The following is a 16439-nucleotide window of genomic DNA, read 5'->3' as shown; positions in this document are numbered from 1 at the left end:
TGATTTATGAGGACACAAATTTGTATAATGACATGGGTATGACATAGGTATTACAACGAGGTGATTTATGAGGACATTTTGAGTGTCCCCATATTTCAAAAGGCTTATAAATCAAACAGAATGAGATTTTTGAGATTGTAAAAATGCAGAAAGTTTCCTGTAAAGGGTAGGGTTAGGTGTAGGGTTGGTGTTGGGCGATAGAATATACAGTTTGTACAGTATAAAAACCATTACGCCTATGGAATGTCCCCACAATTCACAAGAACAAACCTGTGTGTGTGTAGTTCTGGACACGGCGGGGCAGGAGGAGTTCAGTGCGATGAGAGAGCAGTACATGAGGACAGGAGACGGCTTTCTCATCGTGTTTTCAGTCACTGATAAAGCCAGCTTTGAACACGTGGATCGTTTCCACCAGCTGATTCTGAGAGTGAAGGACCGGTATGAACACTCGTTTGAGTTACAGATGGATTTTCAGTGGGATTTATTGAGTGTTTTTATTGTGCGTGTGTTGCAGGGAGTCGTTTCCCATGGTTCTGGTGGCTAATAAAGTTGATCTGGTGCATTTACGCAAGATCACCAGTGAGCAGGGACGAGAGATGGCCTCCAAACACAGCGTGAGTCATTTAACACAGATGTGAGCGGCGCGGCGCAACAAATCCCCGACAGAAAACTGCTGCCGGGTTCTATTTATGACTTGCTGACACAAATTTCAAATGGTTTTCAACGGTCGTTTGATCGCATCCAGTGTAGACAGACTTTAGCTGTTGTAGACACGGTTGTTACTCACCTATTGAGAAGAAACAAAGCAACCTCGGTGTCCGATCGCAGGCCTCCGTTCCTTGAGTTTTCTCCAGCGCTGGAAAGCTGATCTGATATTTACACGGGTCCTACCTCTTGCCTTTTTTTATCCGCCATCTCTATCTTTCTGTCGCTCGGCTAATGTCCGTCCCATGCACTGAAAGCTCTCTCCTCCACATCATGAGTCGACACGCCCCTTATTGCTGATTGGCTACAAGTTTGTTTTGCTATTCGGCCCGAATCAGTTTTCTAAAGTGTTTTTGAAAAATTACATACCCTACCTTTAACCTGTGAAAGAAAATGACATTTTGATTTCATGTTGACTTTTTCATTCGTTTTTCTAAATTGTTGTAAAATGATGTTGACATTATATTTTTATATTATTATTATTACATTTATTATATTTATTATAAATAATTATTCATTTTTATTTAATTTTAAATATGTAATTATTATAGATCAATCCAAATTTATTTCATAATTGTTAACATTTTTCCTTATTTTTTTCATAATAATGCAAACTAATGAATAAGTCACAATAAGACTAGCAGTGTTTATTAAGAAAGAGTACATTTTGATTTCATCTTGACTTTTTTGTTCACTTTTTCAGACTGATTATTTTTATATTTTTAATTATTATTTTAATTATTTTAATGTTTAATATTATTATTACTATTGCCATTGATCGGCCCATTTGTTATGTACTCTTTTGTTTATTATTTTAAAAACATTTTGTACAATAATGCAAACCAATAACTAGTTTACAATAAGACCAGCAATGTTATTATGTCAATTTTTATTTTATGTTGTCTTTTTAATTCATTTAATTTAATAAATTTTTAATTGCTTTATTATTGTTATCATTATCATTATATTTTAAATTTTGTATTATTGTTGTTGTTGTTGTTGTTATTGATCCATTTGCTATCTAAACTTGTATTTAATATTTTGAAAAATTAACAAATATTTTGTACAATAATGCAAACCAATAACTAGTTTACAATAAGACCAGCAATGTTATTATATAAATTCTGATTTCACGTTGGTTTTTAATTGTTCTGCATTATTATTTTTTTATATTATTAAATATAAAAAAATGAACATTAATTGCTTTACTATTCTTATCATATTTTTAATTTTTCATATTATTATTATTGCTGTTGTTGTTATTGATCCATTTGTTATTTAAACTTTTAATAAAAAAAAAAAATTAAACATTTTTTTTACAACAATGCAAACCAATAACTAGTTTATAAGACCAGCAATGTTATTATGTCAATTTTGATTTCATGTTGGCATTTTCATTCATTTTTCTATATTATTATAAGGTTTTTTTAATATTATTACATCATTGTTTTTTATTGTTTTATTATTATTATTATTATTATTGATCAATTGATTTGTTACTGTTTTACATACATTGTTAATGTTATATGTTATTATTATTATTACATTTTATTTTATTTTTGCATTTTCATATTATTATTATTATTATTTATTATTTAAACTTTTATTTAATGTTTTAAAAAATTAGCAAATATTCTTTACAATAATACAAACCAATAAACAGCTCATAATAAGACAGCTTCAGCTTCATAATGTTCATAACAGCTTCATAATGTTCATTAAAAAATAATCCATTTTGATTTCATGTTGACTTTTTACTTTATAATTTTACATTGTTGTAATTATTATTATTATTATTATTATTATTATTATTATTATTGATTAAAGAAATAGAATAAATTTTGATTTCTTACTCAATTTTTCATTTATTTTTCTAATCAGGCATATACTAATATTTTTAATAGTAAAATAAATAATACTAATTATTATTTATAGTAGTAATATTAATATGAATAGTATATATTTTTTTTAATAACGTCTACATCTACTAATTGTTGAATCTTTATGTCTTCATCACAGATCACGTATATTGAAACGAGTGCAAAGGATCCGCCCATGAATGTAGACAAAGCGTTTCACGAGCTTGTCAGAGTGATACGGTGAGTCCAATTTGACCAATTCCGCTAGCTACTATGTGTTACCATTCCCATTCGGCTCAATAGCTTTGAAGTTCATCTGGGTTTACAGTCAGCAGATCCCAGAACGGGGCCTGAAGAAGAAGAGGAAAGCCAAATGGCGGGCGGACAGACCTTCAGGTTCCCAGAGGCTGCACTGCGTCTTACTGTGACTGCACACCCTCTATCTCAATGCCACGTCAATGCCGCGATGATGACTCTGTGACTCGGACTGTTAAATCACACACACACACATACACAGCTATGATAATATCCAGGAACTAATGAACACAGCTTGAATATTCCATAATTAATGGCGAAATTCCCAAAAATGTGGAATATTAGCTATTTTTCATGGGATTTTCTTAGCAGGCGATACCTGGATGAAATGTCAGGATTCTAGCGCTGTTCACTCACGTTATCTCTCAGAGAACAATTCAGAGACACACTTTCTGAGGCCTTGTTTTGTATTGTGTTTCTATATTTATTGTGCTGAATTCTATATTGTTCAGTGATTGTTAATACAGCATAACGGCTTTGAAAAAACAAGGGAACAGACGGGATTCAAGTTGCACATCTGGCATACGCTCAGGAGGCGGGGGAAATACTGGTTACCATAGTTAAGCAATTATTTTTATGAAGAAAATTAACAATAGAAAAAAACGCATTGAGGTTACACACAACACTAAAATAACGCTAAACATGTATAACACGTAATTAATAGCACAATGTAAAAGTTTTTACATAAAATGTTTTATACATTTTTAATCATTTCAAAAACTATTTACCAAAAAAGTGCTTGTTAAATATACAGTTTTACTACATATGGTAATGTAAATATCTGGTAATGTAATATCTCTTAATTCTGAGTAAAATTCTCGCAATTCTGAGTTTAAATCTCGCAAGTTTAAGTCTCGCAATTCTGTTTACGTCTCACAATTCTGAGTTTATATCTCAAGTTTAAGTCTCGCAATTCTGAGTTTCTATCTCTCAATTCTGAGTTTAAATTTCGCAATTCTGAATTTATATCTCTCAATTCTGAGTTTATATCTTGCAATTCTGAGTTTAAATCTCGCAAGTTTAAGTCTCGCAATTCTGTTTTTATATCTCACAAGTTTAAGTCTCGCAATTCTGAGTTTATATCTCACAATTCTGAGGTTACGTCTCGCAAGTTTAAGTCTCACAATTCTGAGTTTATTTCACAAGTTTAAGTCTCGCAATTCTAAATTTATATCTTACAATTCTGAGTTTACATCTCACAAGTTTAATTCTTGCAAATTTTGAGTTTATATCTCTCAATTATGAGTTAATATCTCTTAATTCTGAGTTAAAATCTCGCAATACTGAGTTTAAATCTCGCAAGTTTAAGTCTCGCAATTCTGTTTACATTTCACAAGTTTATGTCTCGCAATTCTAAATTTATATCTTACAATTCTGAGTTTACATCTCACAAGTTTAATTCTTGCAAATTTTGAGTTTATATCTCTCAATTCTGAGTTTATATCTTGCAATTCTGAGTTTATATCTCGCAATTCTGAGTTTATATCTCGCAATTCTGAGTTTATATCTCGCAATTCTGAGTTTGTCTCACAATTCTGAGTTTACGTCTCACAATTCTGAGTTTATGTTTCGCAATTCTGAGTTTGTATCTCGCAATTCTGAGTTTATATCTCGCAATTCTGATTTTATGTCTTGCAATTCTGAGTTTATGTCTCGCAATTCTGAATTTGTCCTGCTCTCAATTCTGAGTTAATATCTCTTAATTCTGAGTTAAAATCTCGCAATTCTGAGTTTAAATCTCGCAAGTTTAAGTCTCGCAATTCTGTTTACGTCTCACAATTCTGAGTTTATATCTCAAGTTTAAGTCTCGCAATTCTGAGTTTCTATCTCTCGATTCTGAGTTTAAATCTCGCAATTCTGAGTTTATATCTCTCAATTCTGAGTTTATATCTTGCAATTCTGAGTTTATGTCTCACAATTCTGAGTTTATATCTCGCAATTTTGAGTTTATATTTAGCAATTCTAAGTTTATCCCACAACTCAAGTTAAAAATGGTCGCCCTCACACTTGAATTAAAAATTTGGTGGATATTAATTTATTTTCTATAAATGCATGGGTAACTATGGTAACCTGGATTTGTTTATCCCGATGTTAAACCATGCCTCCAATTTGTGATGTGTCGTTTGTATGTATAAAAACTCCAAAAAAAGAAAGTTGTTGTTCTTACATCAGCACACTGATGACAATATATAATGTTATTAATCAGGATTGTAGATCAAGACTATCACAATGAAAGTTTTGTACATTCGATGCCTGATCTCAATTACGTTGCCATAAACTGAGTCAATCAGTAATTGCACAGAAACGTTACAGTACTACATTTGAGTCATTAGATCAAGCGATTGATCTTGCTTTTTTTCTGCTTGTCTTGAATGCATCGTCACTTTACTTTGAACGTGCTTTCGCTCATTTCGAAGTTCTCATTGATGTTTTGAATGTATCGTATGTTATTCTATATGCCAATTTTGCTTTTGATGTTTCAAGTCCAGCTTTAGTGTTTAGCATATTAAAGGAAGGAACATCATCCTAGAAGCCCGTTTAGGCGTTTTGTGATTGTATACTGCTCTTGTTTTTCTGTGTTATTTTAACTTTGGAATCTGTTTTGTTTAAAAGAATGGTTGTTCTCCTTACATTTTCAGTTTTGTTTGAAACTTGGTGCAAATTTTGTGGTTCAGTTATACTGACCTTTTTGTTTTTGCTATTGTTTTTTGAAGTAATTTATTATACAAATTACATGTATACTGTGATTATGTTTGTATGAAGATCATTAAGACCAATTAAGGCCAAAAACTACTCTGAAAAAGAAGGGATTTTTACATCAGGAATATTGTAAGAATTTGTAAAGTGGAATATAAACATATTATAATAAAAATCAAATAAATCAATTGTGCACTCATTTTATTTTATTTGAATCAACATAATAATTTAGTAGTTCTAAAGGTGAATTTTCCCATATTGTAGTTATCTTGGCTTTGGATTTTTCGTAGAAAGTGTTTACACATAGCTTTATATAATACTTAATACTAGAAAATGTGGCTTTGTTATAAATAGCACACTACTTTACCATACTACTCTTACTATTTCCATAAGATTTTTTGGTATTTTATTCCAACCAGCCTTTGTTTATGTTACCTTTTCAGCCACACGATGGCGCTATTTACTAGAAAACACTAGTTCTCACACAAAGTGAACACTTCAAGTCACTTCAAACAGCCCTTTTATCCACAAACATCCTTATTTTTATGCGACCTACTTTACATGAGAGGAACACGTACTAATGTCTACACATACTAATGTTCATAATTATTATAATAGCATTAACTTCATTCACAGGCAGACCCAACAATCCCACACCCAAATGCAATTAGTAAACAGAAGAAATGCTTGCGAAATTAAGTGTTCTTAATTGATCATAAACCGTTATATTCATGATGATAAAAGGTTTGCAGCACTTTCTGAATGGATTTGAGCATGGAAAGCTAGTGATTTGGCTCTTGTTATTCTGCCAGTCACACAGTCACTGTGACAAAAGAAAGCAATTCAAGGTCAAGGTTCCTGTAGGCCTACAACAAAAAGAGATTTGTATTCGGCTCACTGCACGATCACTTCAGTATATATTTTGCTTTTATTGTCTTTTTTCTGCATGTATTCCTCATTCTTTTCACTGATGGATGGATTTTGACATTTAATCTTCAAAGGGTTCCATCAACTGAAACAGCTTTCAGACATCAAGAATAAACTGTTAAACTTGAACCAACCAAAGGGATTTGTCCCCAAAATCTAAGTTTCACATTTGCATTATAAAACAAAGTCACAAGGCTACATCTCTGGACTTTTCAGATCCTCAAACCATCACGAGAATATAAAAATGTTTCTGTAAAGTTCGTTTAAGGGAAAGTTAAAGGAGTATTCTGAGTGCAGTAAAAGTTGAACACTATGGCATTTGATTTACGAGAGACGAACCCAAATTGCGTTCTGTGGTAAAATACAATTCAAACTTAAACAGCGCATGCTGCTCTGAACTATTGAATAAGCGTCTACAAAATGAGGTAATATGGCAAACACACAGTAATAGGCCTAGTTTCGAAAGTATAATATCATGTATATTCTATGTGTTAGGCATTGACTGCTCTATACTTTTGTAAATCAGCGCTGTTAAAAAGATTTTACTGTATCGCTTCGCGATCTCTCTCTTTCTGTCAAACGCAGATAATTGACGCGTATGTTTCGAAACGGCTTTGAAGGACTTGAGCATAATTTTTACTGTATGCATAACAAACACTGATAAAAGGCCAAACGCAAATGCCTTGCGTTAAACCAAGATAGCTTAATGCATCTAATCAGGTACGACGCCATATTGAATTTAAGGCGATGCTGTGAGGGATTATTGGGATAGGCCCAGTGTTGCCGTGCCTTTTTATTGTCTGAGTCCTTATCAAAAGTTGCTAAAAGTTGACAAATAAATGTTTAAAATTGCTCAATTTGTTGCTAGGTGCTTTTGGAAGAAAAAGTTGCTAGGGTAGTCTGAAAAGTTGCTAAATTTAGCAACAAAATTGCTAAGTTGGCAACACTGGATAGGCCAAGATCTTTAAAGTAGCACACACTGTATAAAGGTCCTCCTAAATATAATTTTCACAACTCACAACTTTCAAAACTGTTTTATGGAGTTTTTGTCAACAGAAAGTTTTTTTTTTTTCCGAAAGATGTTTCATCAGCTGAACAATCTGTATGTTGTTAAACATACAACCCATTAAACGCACTACTTCTCGCCTTTTTGAAATTTTTTTATTTTCATGATTATGATTTATATTATGATTTTTCATTTTCATTTATACATAGGTCTCTTACTTGATTTTTGTTTGTATGTATAAAAAACTTAGTATGTAGCTACAGTGGGGCTGTGTGCTGAAAATATGTTGAAAAGTGATGAAGACTAAAGGTACGTTTACGCGACAATGATTGTTCTAAAAACTAAAAAGATTCACGTACAGATGACAATGTTGTCAAAGCAATGCCCTTTCACACAGATCAACGAAAACAACTAAAAACACTGTGTTTTGCATGACAGGTCAGTAGGCAATGGCACTTTGTAAAGACACACTAAACGCCTGCACGCATACACATCCCTATAGATTGAAAACATAATAGGCTACGCATGTGCATGGCATCACTGTTTTTCAGAAATTTGCGCTTTTGTAGTTTACACAAGATGATAACGGTATAGTTTTCAAAATTTGCACTTTGAAATCAGTTTCAAAAGTTTTCAGGCCCCCAAAATGCTGTTGTTATGTAAATGAACAGCTAAAATGTGTAAAAGTTTTCTGGATTTAGTGTCAAATAAACGCCCCTGATTCTGGTCTAACTGAACCCAGAACATTCCTTCAACTTTTGCACTGAAAGAAATGATCTCTAACTGTAAAGTGTAGCTATACAGTGAGGTTTTTGCTTCTTCCAGGTTTTCTTCTGATAATCATGCTCTCTGGCAGACCAGAGTTAAAAGAAAAACGGAGGGCATTCAATTGGTCTTTTCTGACAAATAATCCTTGAAGGAGAACAAAAAAAAAAGTGCAGTACAACTGATTTCCTCTTGAATTTCCAATCACCGTTCAGGGGGAATTGAACTGTGACTGCAAAGAATATGAGCTTCTTTTGTAAGGTTCTTTAGTAATGATGTCGTCTGCTGTCAGTCTGTTTCCAGTTAGAAGAAACCCTGAGGGCTTATGGGTAGATTTTATACATCTCCTTTTTCTCTGTTCTGGAACTTTTGTTTTCTTCTTTGTTTCTCAGTTTCTTCTTGGATAGGATCTCTTTAGCCAAGTGTTGTTTCTAACACAGACCGACTCTCATTTCAATTATTCCTCCAGTAAAGACAAGACTGAGAAAATCAATCACCCACAATGCATTGCAGCATAACAAATGGAGTATCATGGGAGAACGTCAATACGGTGTGATTGAGTATAATCTATCTGAATACATGATAGTACGCTGACTACACAATCTTTTATCATACCTGAATGAGAGGGACGTTTGGGAGAATAGCGAATAAAATCGTGTTCCCGAAAATCGCATTGTGGGGGAAGAACAAGTGTGAATGGCGTTAATGAGGGTGTCAGGCTGAAGAGACAAGGTCATTTGGAGCGAGAAAACTGTAATAAGACAGACAGCAGGCCATTGTGATGGATACACATATACATACAATGAGAAATTAAATGAATAGTTTACCCAAAGATGGAAATTCAATCACCTTGTGTAGTTCCAAACCTGCACACTCTTGGAAAATAAAGGGTCCAAAACTCTGTTTTCACAGTGATGCCATAGTAGAAGAACCCTTTTAGGACCATTTTTTTCCAGAAGAAAAAAAACCCTTTTATTTGCAAGGTTTTGTGGATGTTAAAGGTTCTTCATGAACTATCAATGCCAATAAAGGACTTTTATTTTTTAAGACTGGACTGACTTTCTGTGGAACACAGTCAGAAAATGTGTAATAATTAACAACCAAATGCGCTGTAAATTCTATTGTACGTAATTCTAAATTATAATATATAAATATTTAAATATAAAATAAATAATAAATATAAATATCAAAATAATGTATAAAATTGATAGAAAATATTATAAGCTTATATTTGAGATAAATAAATATTACTATATAATTATATAAATATTTGTTTAATCTTTTAATAAAAAATATTCCATCACTGAAAATATTGATAAAAACCACTCAGATCCAGTGTAAGATCCATCAAACTTCGGAGTCTTTTTGAATGAGTCTTTAAAAGGACAGAGTCGACAACGAGTCATTTGTTGTGAATCAGATTGCACTGTATATTTTTTATTCATGAGATGAAGATAGTCCTCACTGCAGAACGCAAGACCCAGGGGGCGAGGTTGGATCCAGATCCAACTCCTCCCACCTTACATAGCCCCAAACCTACCCATCTCCACCCGCTGATCCCTAAACCTACCCATCTCAACCCCTAATCCTACCCGTCTTCACCCCCTGATCCCGAAACCTACCCATCTCCACCCCCTGCGGATGTAACCTCGCCCCCTGGATCTTGTGAGGGGTTGCTGGTAAATCGGGTCAGCGCTGCATGTTTTTAATTGACTGAAAAGAACTGATTAAAGGAGTCACTTGTTCTTCAATCGGACTACTCATGTTTTTAATTGACTAAAAATAACCGGTTTGTGATTCATTGTGTTCAATGTGATCTCTTGCAGCAGGTAAAAATTTATAGAAATATGCTTATTCTTTCCCTCACAGAACACATGAGGAGGATAGGCTACAAATATTTTAGGTTTCATCTGGATTTTGTAAGATGTACATTATTAAATTTTTTGCCATTTCCTGTCAGAATTTCCTGCCTAAGCTCGAGCAACTAAAATATTCCTTTATCGTTCCATGAAATAAACTCACACTATTACTATTGAGAGTGAGTAAATCACGACAGAAATGTCATTTTTGCGTAAACCAGCCCTTTACTTTCACTGAATCTGCATTTGTAACCTTTGTTTAGCCCATTTCCCCGCTGGCCAGAGAACATCACGATCAAAGAACAGAAAACAAAGGAGTCAATCCCTGAAGACTTATGTTGATTTTCATGCCGCCGGGCAGGTTCAGCTCATTACTGTCAATTATCCTCACATTCTTTTCCAAATCCCATACATCCCATCCATCCATCACAACACCCACCTGGTGCAGATCAGAATCTCTGATGTCCCAGATCACAACACAACAACAAGGGAAACACAGCGTGCAAAGCTTCATTTAATTGCATTCGTCGGTCTCTTTCTGCGTAGCTCTAGCTGTATAATTAGCAGGTGCAAATATCAGAGCACTCAGAAACCCTGTGTTCAAGGTTTTAAAATGGAGAACTCGTTATATATGTGCGTGTACAAATGCAACCTCATTATCTGGTGTTTTTAATATAGTTGTTTTTTTGTTTTGTTTTGCATGTAGGCCTAAGTGTCCGAGAATGTGGGCAACCAAAAATAAAGGAAAGCTGGTAAGTACGGTTAGTATTTCCTAATTTGGAGCTGGTTCGCACAGCCTGTAAGAAAGAGAAATCACAAATGAGCTCTGATGTCGCAGCTGGAGAGCAAATTAAGAGCTTTAAGGCTTGTGCTTCAGAATTTCCTAGTGAAACGAATCCCCACATTTCAGAATCTCAACAAAGTTAAAACTTTTCTAAGAGTCGTCAAGTTACTAAAGTCTGCAAGCGAAGTCAGAAATATTTCACAATATTTCTGGGATATGCTATTTACATTAATTTTGCGACTCTATAACTGTATTTTAAAACCATTTTGTTTTACACCAGGTAGGCTAAAAATTCCGCCATCTTGGATTTTGACGTAAACCGTTTTTCACACCTTTTCGTGCAATTTTGTATGATTTTAGAAATTTAGGTCTCCTTAAAGAGATATTTCACCCAAAAACGAAAATTATCCCATGATGCATTCACCCTCAAGCCATCATAGGTATATATGACTTTCTTCTTTCAGAAATTGGAATTATATAAAAAAATGTACTGGCTCGTCCAAGATTTATAATGGCAGTGAATGGTGGTCAAGATTTTGAAGCAAAATAACATGCATAAAAAGTACTCCACATGACTCTAGGGATCAATAAAGGCCTGTAGAAGAGAAGGCATGTGTTTGAGTAAGAAAAATATCCATATTTAAAACTTTTTATAAACTGTAATCTCTAGCTTCCGCTAACTGTCGTATGCATGTTCATGAGAGAGTGGCGTTCCAGCGGATGACGTAGGGCGTAGCGTAAGCTTCTGTGAGAATATGCTATAGTCTCACGAGAATCAAGTTTTGTTCACAGCGAAGGAAAACAAGTCTCCACTTGGCTTATATCGAAATCCTCTGACATATTGCTTTACAAATCCTCGTTTTGTACTTCTAATTCATGATCAGTGTTTTGTTTTGCTCTCTCCTCTGCGATTTTGTCACTTCTCTCCAGAAGTTACGCTACGCCTAAGTCCTATGTCATCCGCTGAAACGCCACTCTCTCATAAACACTAGATGCTAGAGATTACAGTTTATAAAGATTTAAATATGGATATTTTTCTTACACAAATGCTGCACTTCAGACAGCCTTTATTAACCCCTTGTATTTGTATGGAGCACTTTTTATGTTGAATGGATGCAATTTTCTTTGGCCTTCAAAATCTCAACACCCATTCACTACCATTATAAAGCTTGGAACAGCCAGGACATTTTTTTTAATATAACTCCGATTGTATTCGTCTGAAAGAAGAAAGTAGTATACACCTAGAACAGAATGGAAATCATGGGGTAATTTTCATTTTTGTGTGAACCATGCTGGTAAAAAAAATTGACATTCACTTTTGTATATTTTTTGTCTTGCACTTGACCACTGAAGCAAGGCTGATACTTACATGAATCATAACTGAGAAGAAATAACAACATATTCCTAGGGGAAATGATACACCTGCAAATAAAACGGCAGATAAAAAACGCACCTTCAGAAATGAAACTCTTCAGATGAGATAAAACACATTGAACGGTGGAAGTGCTGCAGTGCCGGTAATGAAGCCATCATCAGCAAGTTAACGCTTGACTGGATTCCATGATGAGATATGAAACCATGGCTTGGCGGTAATTCCTTTAGCCGTACGAATTCTACCTCAATTAATTACATGCTAGATAATACAATACAATGACTGAAAACATCGTTTTTTTGCACTGGTGATCTGGGGGAAATGTGATTTCTGCCATCGTCTGCCTGAAATATCCCCCAAAAATAAGAGGTTCTTTTCACAGATTGTGTGGAAAAAACTTTGCTGACGTCACTTTTACACAAGACTTACACAAGAGCAAGCATTCAGAGGGTTTCAAATATAAATCTGACATTGAGTTTTTTTGTTTTTTTTTTAACCCAGGGGACCTCGCTGAAGGCAAGTGTATTGAAAGGTCGGTTCACACGAAGACCATTAACATGGGTTTCACTCGCTAAGCTTGTCGTAGTGGCTAATAAGCACAGGAAGTGCAGGAAAAGGAAGATTAAAAGACGAAGGGGAGAGGTGGGACACTTTGCATTGATGCATTTGCTAATGGTGTCAGAAATTCACAACATAAACGATGGCAGGGACATAAAAAGGTACAAGCGTAATTTGAGAGAAAGTGACATTTTGTCACCTGCTCTTACACAATGGCCATTAAAGTTAATCATTTTCCATTTCCTTATGAAAAAACTTTGCATGTTCAAAAGGGCAAAGCATCAGTTGCTTTTCACACAAGGCAAATCAATATTGGCACGAGTCTGAAGACATTTATTCAGCTTTATAATAGGGAAAATTGGATGGATGTGGTCTGATTTTTGCAGTTTAGGCAAGAAAGTCTGCCTCCTACGGATCTAAATGAAATTCAATTGCATATATGATCTCCAAGAGGACAATGTTCAGATGCTCTTTCAGTCCTCAGTAAACTTACTGGAGATGTAAGTATTGTTTCAATAAAATATGAATTATAAAATTCCCAAGAGAAATAAGAGACTGAATGAATTAATGATGCATTTTCATTTAATTCATTCAGAAATAAGAGACATAAAATGAGACAATATAGCAAAAATGTATAACAAAAGTGTTAAAAATAAATAACAAAATGATATGAATACAATAATTTTTTAATAAATGTAATTTTAAAACACAGAAATATATATTGATGAGAATTCGGTTGACAATTATTGATAAGTTTCCTGCTTCTGCAATTTTTCAGATCCTTCTGAGCACAGTTTGAGACATTATTGAGACCTCATTTGAAACAATGGCATGAGAATTAAGTAAATTATATATATATATATAGAAGAAAGAGCTTTATTGCCAAGTATGTTTGCACATACAAGGACCCCGTTGATTCTGCGTCGCGGTCCGCTCTGAACAGCTGAAAGCCCGGCAGATTTAACCGCGCTGGCGTATGGCGTCATTCAGCCAGGTTTCTGTGAAACACAGAGCAGCAGAGTGTGAAAAATCCTTATTTGTCCGGGAGAGCAGAAGAAGTTCGTCCGTTTTGTTGGGTAGAGAGCGGAGATTCGCCATATGGATGCTCGGCAACGGCGTTCTGAATCCGCGCTTCCTGAGCTTCACGAGCGCGCCGGCTCGCTTCCCCCGTCTGCGCGTCCTGAAGCGCTTGATCAGCGCAGCAGCTCCGCCGACTACAACGTTCAGCAAAACGTCCGAATAAACGAAATCCGGTCGAAGATTGTGTGGTGTGTTCTGCCGAATGGTCAGCAGCTCATCCCTGGTAAAACTGATCGTGTTTGAGAAACAAAAAACAGGAAAAACTAACAAAAACAGTACAAACACTGGAGAGCCAAACACTGAGGCTGCCGTCTGCGGCGCCATCGCATCGCATCGCATCGCATATATATATGGCTGAAGCATGAATCATTTAATTTATTTTAATTTTTACAGGAAAGAGATCATAAAGCAACATGCACATCATGATCAAAACATCTGATGAATCTCAACACTAGTTTTTAATTATTATTTTTTTTTAAACTCATTTCACTGGAAAAAACAGAAAAGCAAAAAAGGAAAGCTGAACCTCAGCACAAACTTTTCTGGTTTATATAATCTGATTTGTTAAAGTCCCTGACTTCATATTAAAATCTCAGACTTCTGAGAAATTATTGAGACCTCATTATGACTACATGAGTTTTTTTTAGGAAAATCTCAAGACGCAAGAAACTTATGAAAAAGTCTCAACTGGCTATCCATTTAAAATGAAAGAAGATATTACTAAAAATGTAATTAAAGAGACATCTTTGTCCTTTCTGGCCTGCTAAATAGATAAATGTATGTTAATATCTATCACATCTTTTCAAAGATGCATATTTCACATATGTGGATTTGTATTTTGAGCTATTTTTCCTATAATTCATATTTCTGTGTGATTGAACAGGAGTCCTGCTGAGAAAGGTTATGTAACTGTAATCACAGTATGAACACATAACCCGACTCCTACGGGGCCACAAATGGCTGTGCAGTCGATTTCAACTCGGAAGCAAGACACATTAAGAGCGTCCAGGGGAAACCAACGGTAAACACTTCAGTCTATTAAGGCTTATATTCCAGATAAAGCATTTATGGCTCAAATTTAAATTACATTACTATTTCACAAGTGTGTGTGTGTGTGTAACCTGTTGTGATCTTCAAACACAGCTGCCGTATTCTATCGGACTTTTACGGTGCCAGTGTCAGCAATTTTTTTTAGCGTGACTTCATTAGTGTTCATACTTATTCAAATGTAACATGTTGTAGCATATTTTACTGTTTGTGTTTGGCATATCTATTGATTTTGTACATATGGAATGATACATACAATATTAACATATGAACAGCTTCAAATTTTTACATATAACATTATTGTTAGATTAAAACATTTCAAGATGTAACATTCTGTATGAAGCCTCTGTTTAGGTTTATATTAGGGTTATTATCTTTTATATATATATATATATATATATATATATTATAAACGTTTTACTTTTATTTCATTTTATCTAGTTGGCAATGCAACATTTCTAATTAGTTGATGTACTGAAAGAACTAAAACTGAAATAAAAATTAATACAATGTTTAAGTGCGTTTATTACACTTTTGAATGAAACATCAATGCACAATACATTTAAAACAATTTAAGAAAGACATTTACTCATAAATTACAGTAAAAAAAAATAGCTTGATGTAAAATTTGTACAATTAAAACATTCATGCCAAGCAATGCCCAACTGATTCTTTTTTCTTGCTAAAGGCGTAATCTAAACCTAAACCGCAAAGCATCACTCTGAACATTGGGTCGCATTCATGAAACTCGAGCAGAATGAATATATTATGTGAATTTATTGGTGAAAATCTACTGCACAACATTTTATGCACAGACTGTTTTGCAAACAATTCTACAGACAAAAGACACGAATGTGTTTAAATGCTTTGTAAAACCACGCTTGCATAAACTGTAACAGAATGAAGAAAATTTACATAACTTGTTTTACGAACTATTTACGCAGAAAATCATTTCGCTTGTGTTTCATGAATGAGTCCCGCTGTTTGATTTCACTGAACAACATCATTTGATCGCAAACATAAACCCACAGGCTTGACACTTGGTGAAGGATATATTTACACAGCTAATTTACCAAACTTAACAATGTAAACAGTCTTATACGGTAGTGCGATAGCACTAATTTCCAGCAAAAAAGAGTGCAAATGTCAACACAAATCTTTCTCGCAAGGCTTAGAATGAGTGAAACCAATTGATCCTAACCAAATATTTTTTTCAAGCATTATACGACACGTACGGCATCTTTGTTTGACTATTTGCGATACTTTTACAAGTCAACATGAAAATCAAAATGGACTCAATTTACTTTCTTAAAGGAACAGTTTCACTGGAAAAATCAATGCTATGGATAGAGGACTTGTATTTTTTAATTTAAAGATGTCTTGATGTTTTTGGTTTTTTACAAACATACAGCTTTTTGTTTTTCAAGACATTAACTGATGGACTGGAGTGGTGTGGATTACTTGT

General features: G+C 34.2%; 1 protein-coding gene across 1 annotated transcript in view; it reads left to right on the top strand.

The window, feature by feature from the left end:
* The window catches only part of LOC107663675 (ras-related protein M-Ras-like), a 10573-nt gene extending 7076 nt beyond the window's left edge, over positions 1-3497 (top strand). Inside the window, exons 3-6 of the mRNA XM_016453946.1 lie at positions 285-438; positions 515-614; positions 2725-2804; positions 2893-3497. Coding sequence (XP_016309432.1) covers positions 285-438; positions 515-614; positions 2725-2804; positions 2893-2992 — 434 coding nt within the window. The 3' untranslated portion in view covers positions 2993-3497. The remainder of the gene's footprint in view (positions 1-284; positions 439-514; positions 615-2724; positions 2805-2892) is intronic.
* The last annotated feature ends 12942 nt before the right edge of the window (positions 3498-16439 follow it).

The sequence above is a fragment of the Sinocyclocheilus anshuiensis genome, unplaced genomic scaffold (assembly GCF_001515605.1).
Source record: "Sinocyclocheilus anshuiensis isolate Anshui unplaced genomic scaffold, SAMN03320099.WGS_v1.1 scaffold77, whole genome shotgun sequence".
Taxonomy (NCBI): domain Eukaryota; kingdom Metazoa; phylum Chordata; class Actinopteri; order Cypriniformes; family Cyprinidae; genus Sinocyclocheilus; species Sinocyclocheilus anshuiensis.
This window is presented reverse-complemented; position numbering and strand designations above follow the sequence as displayed.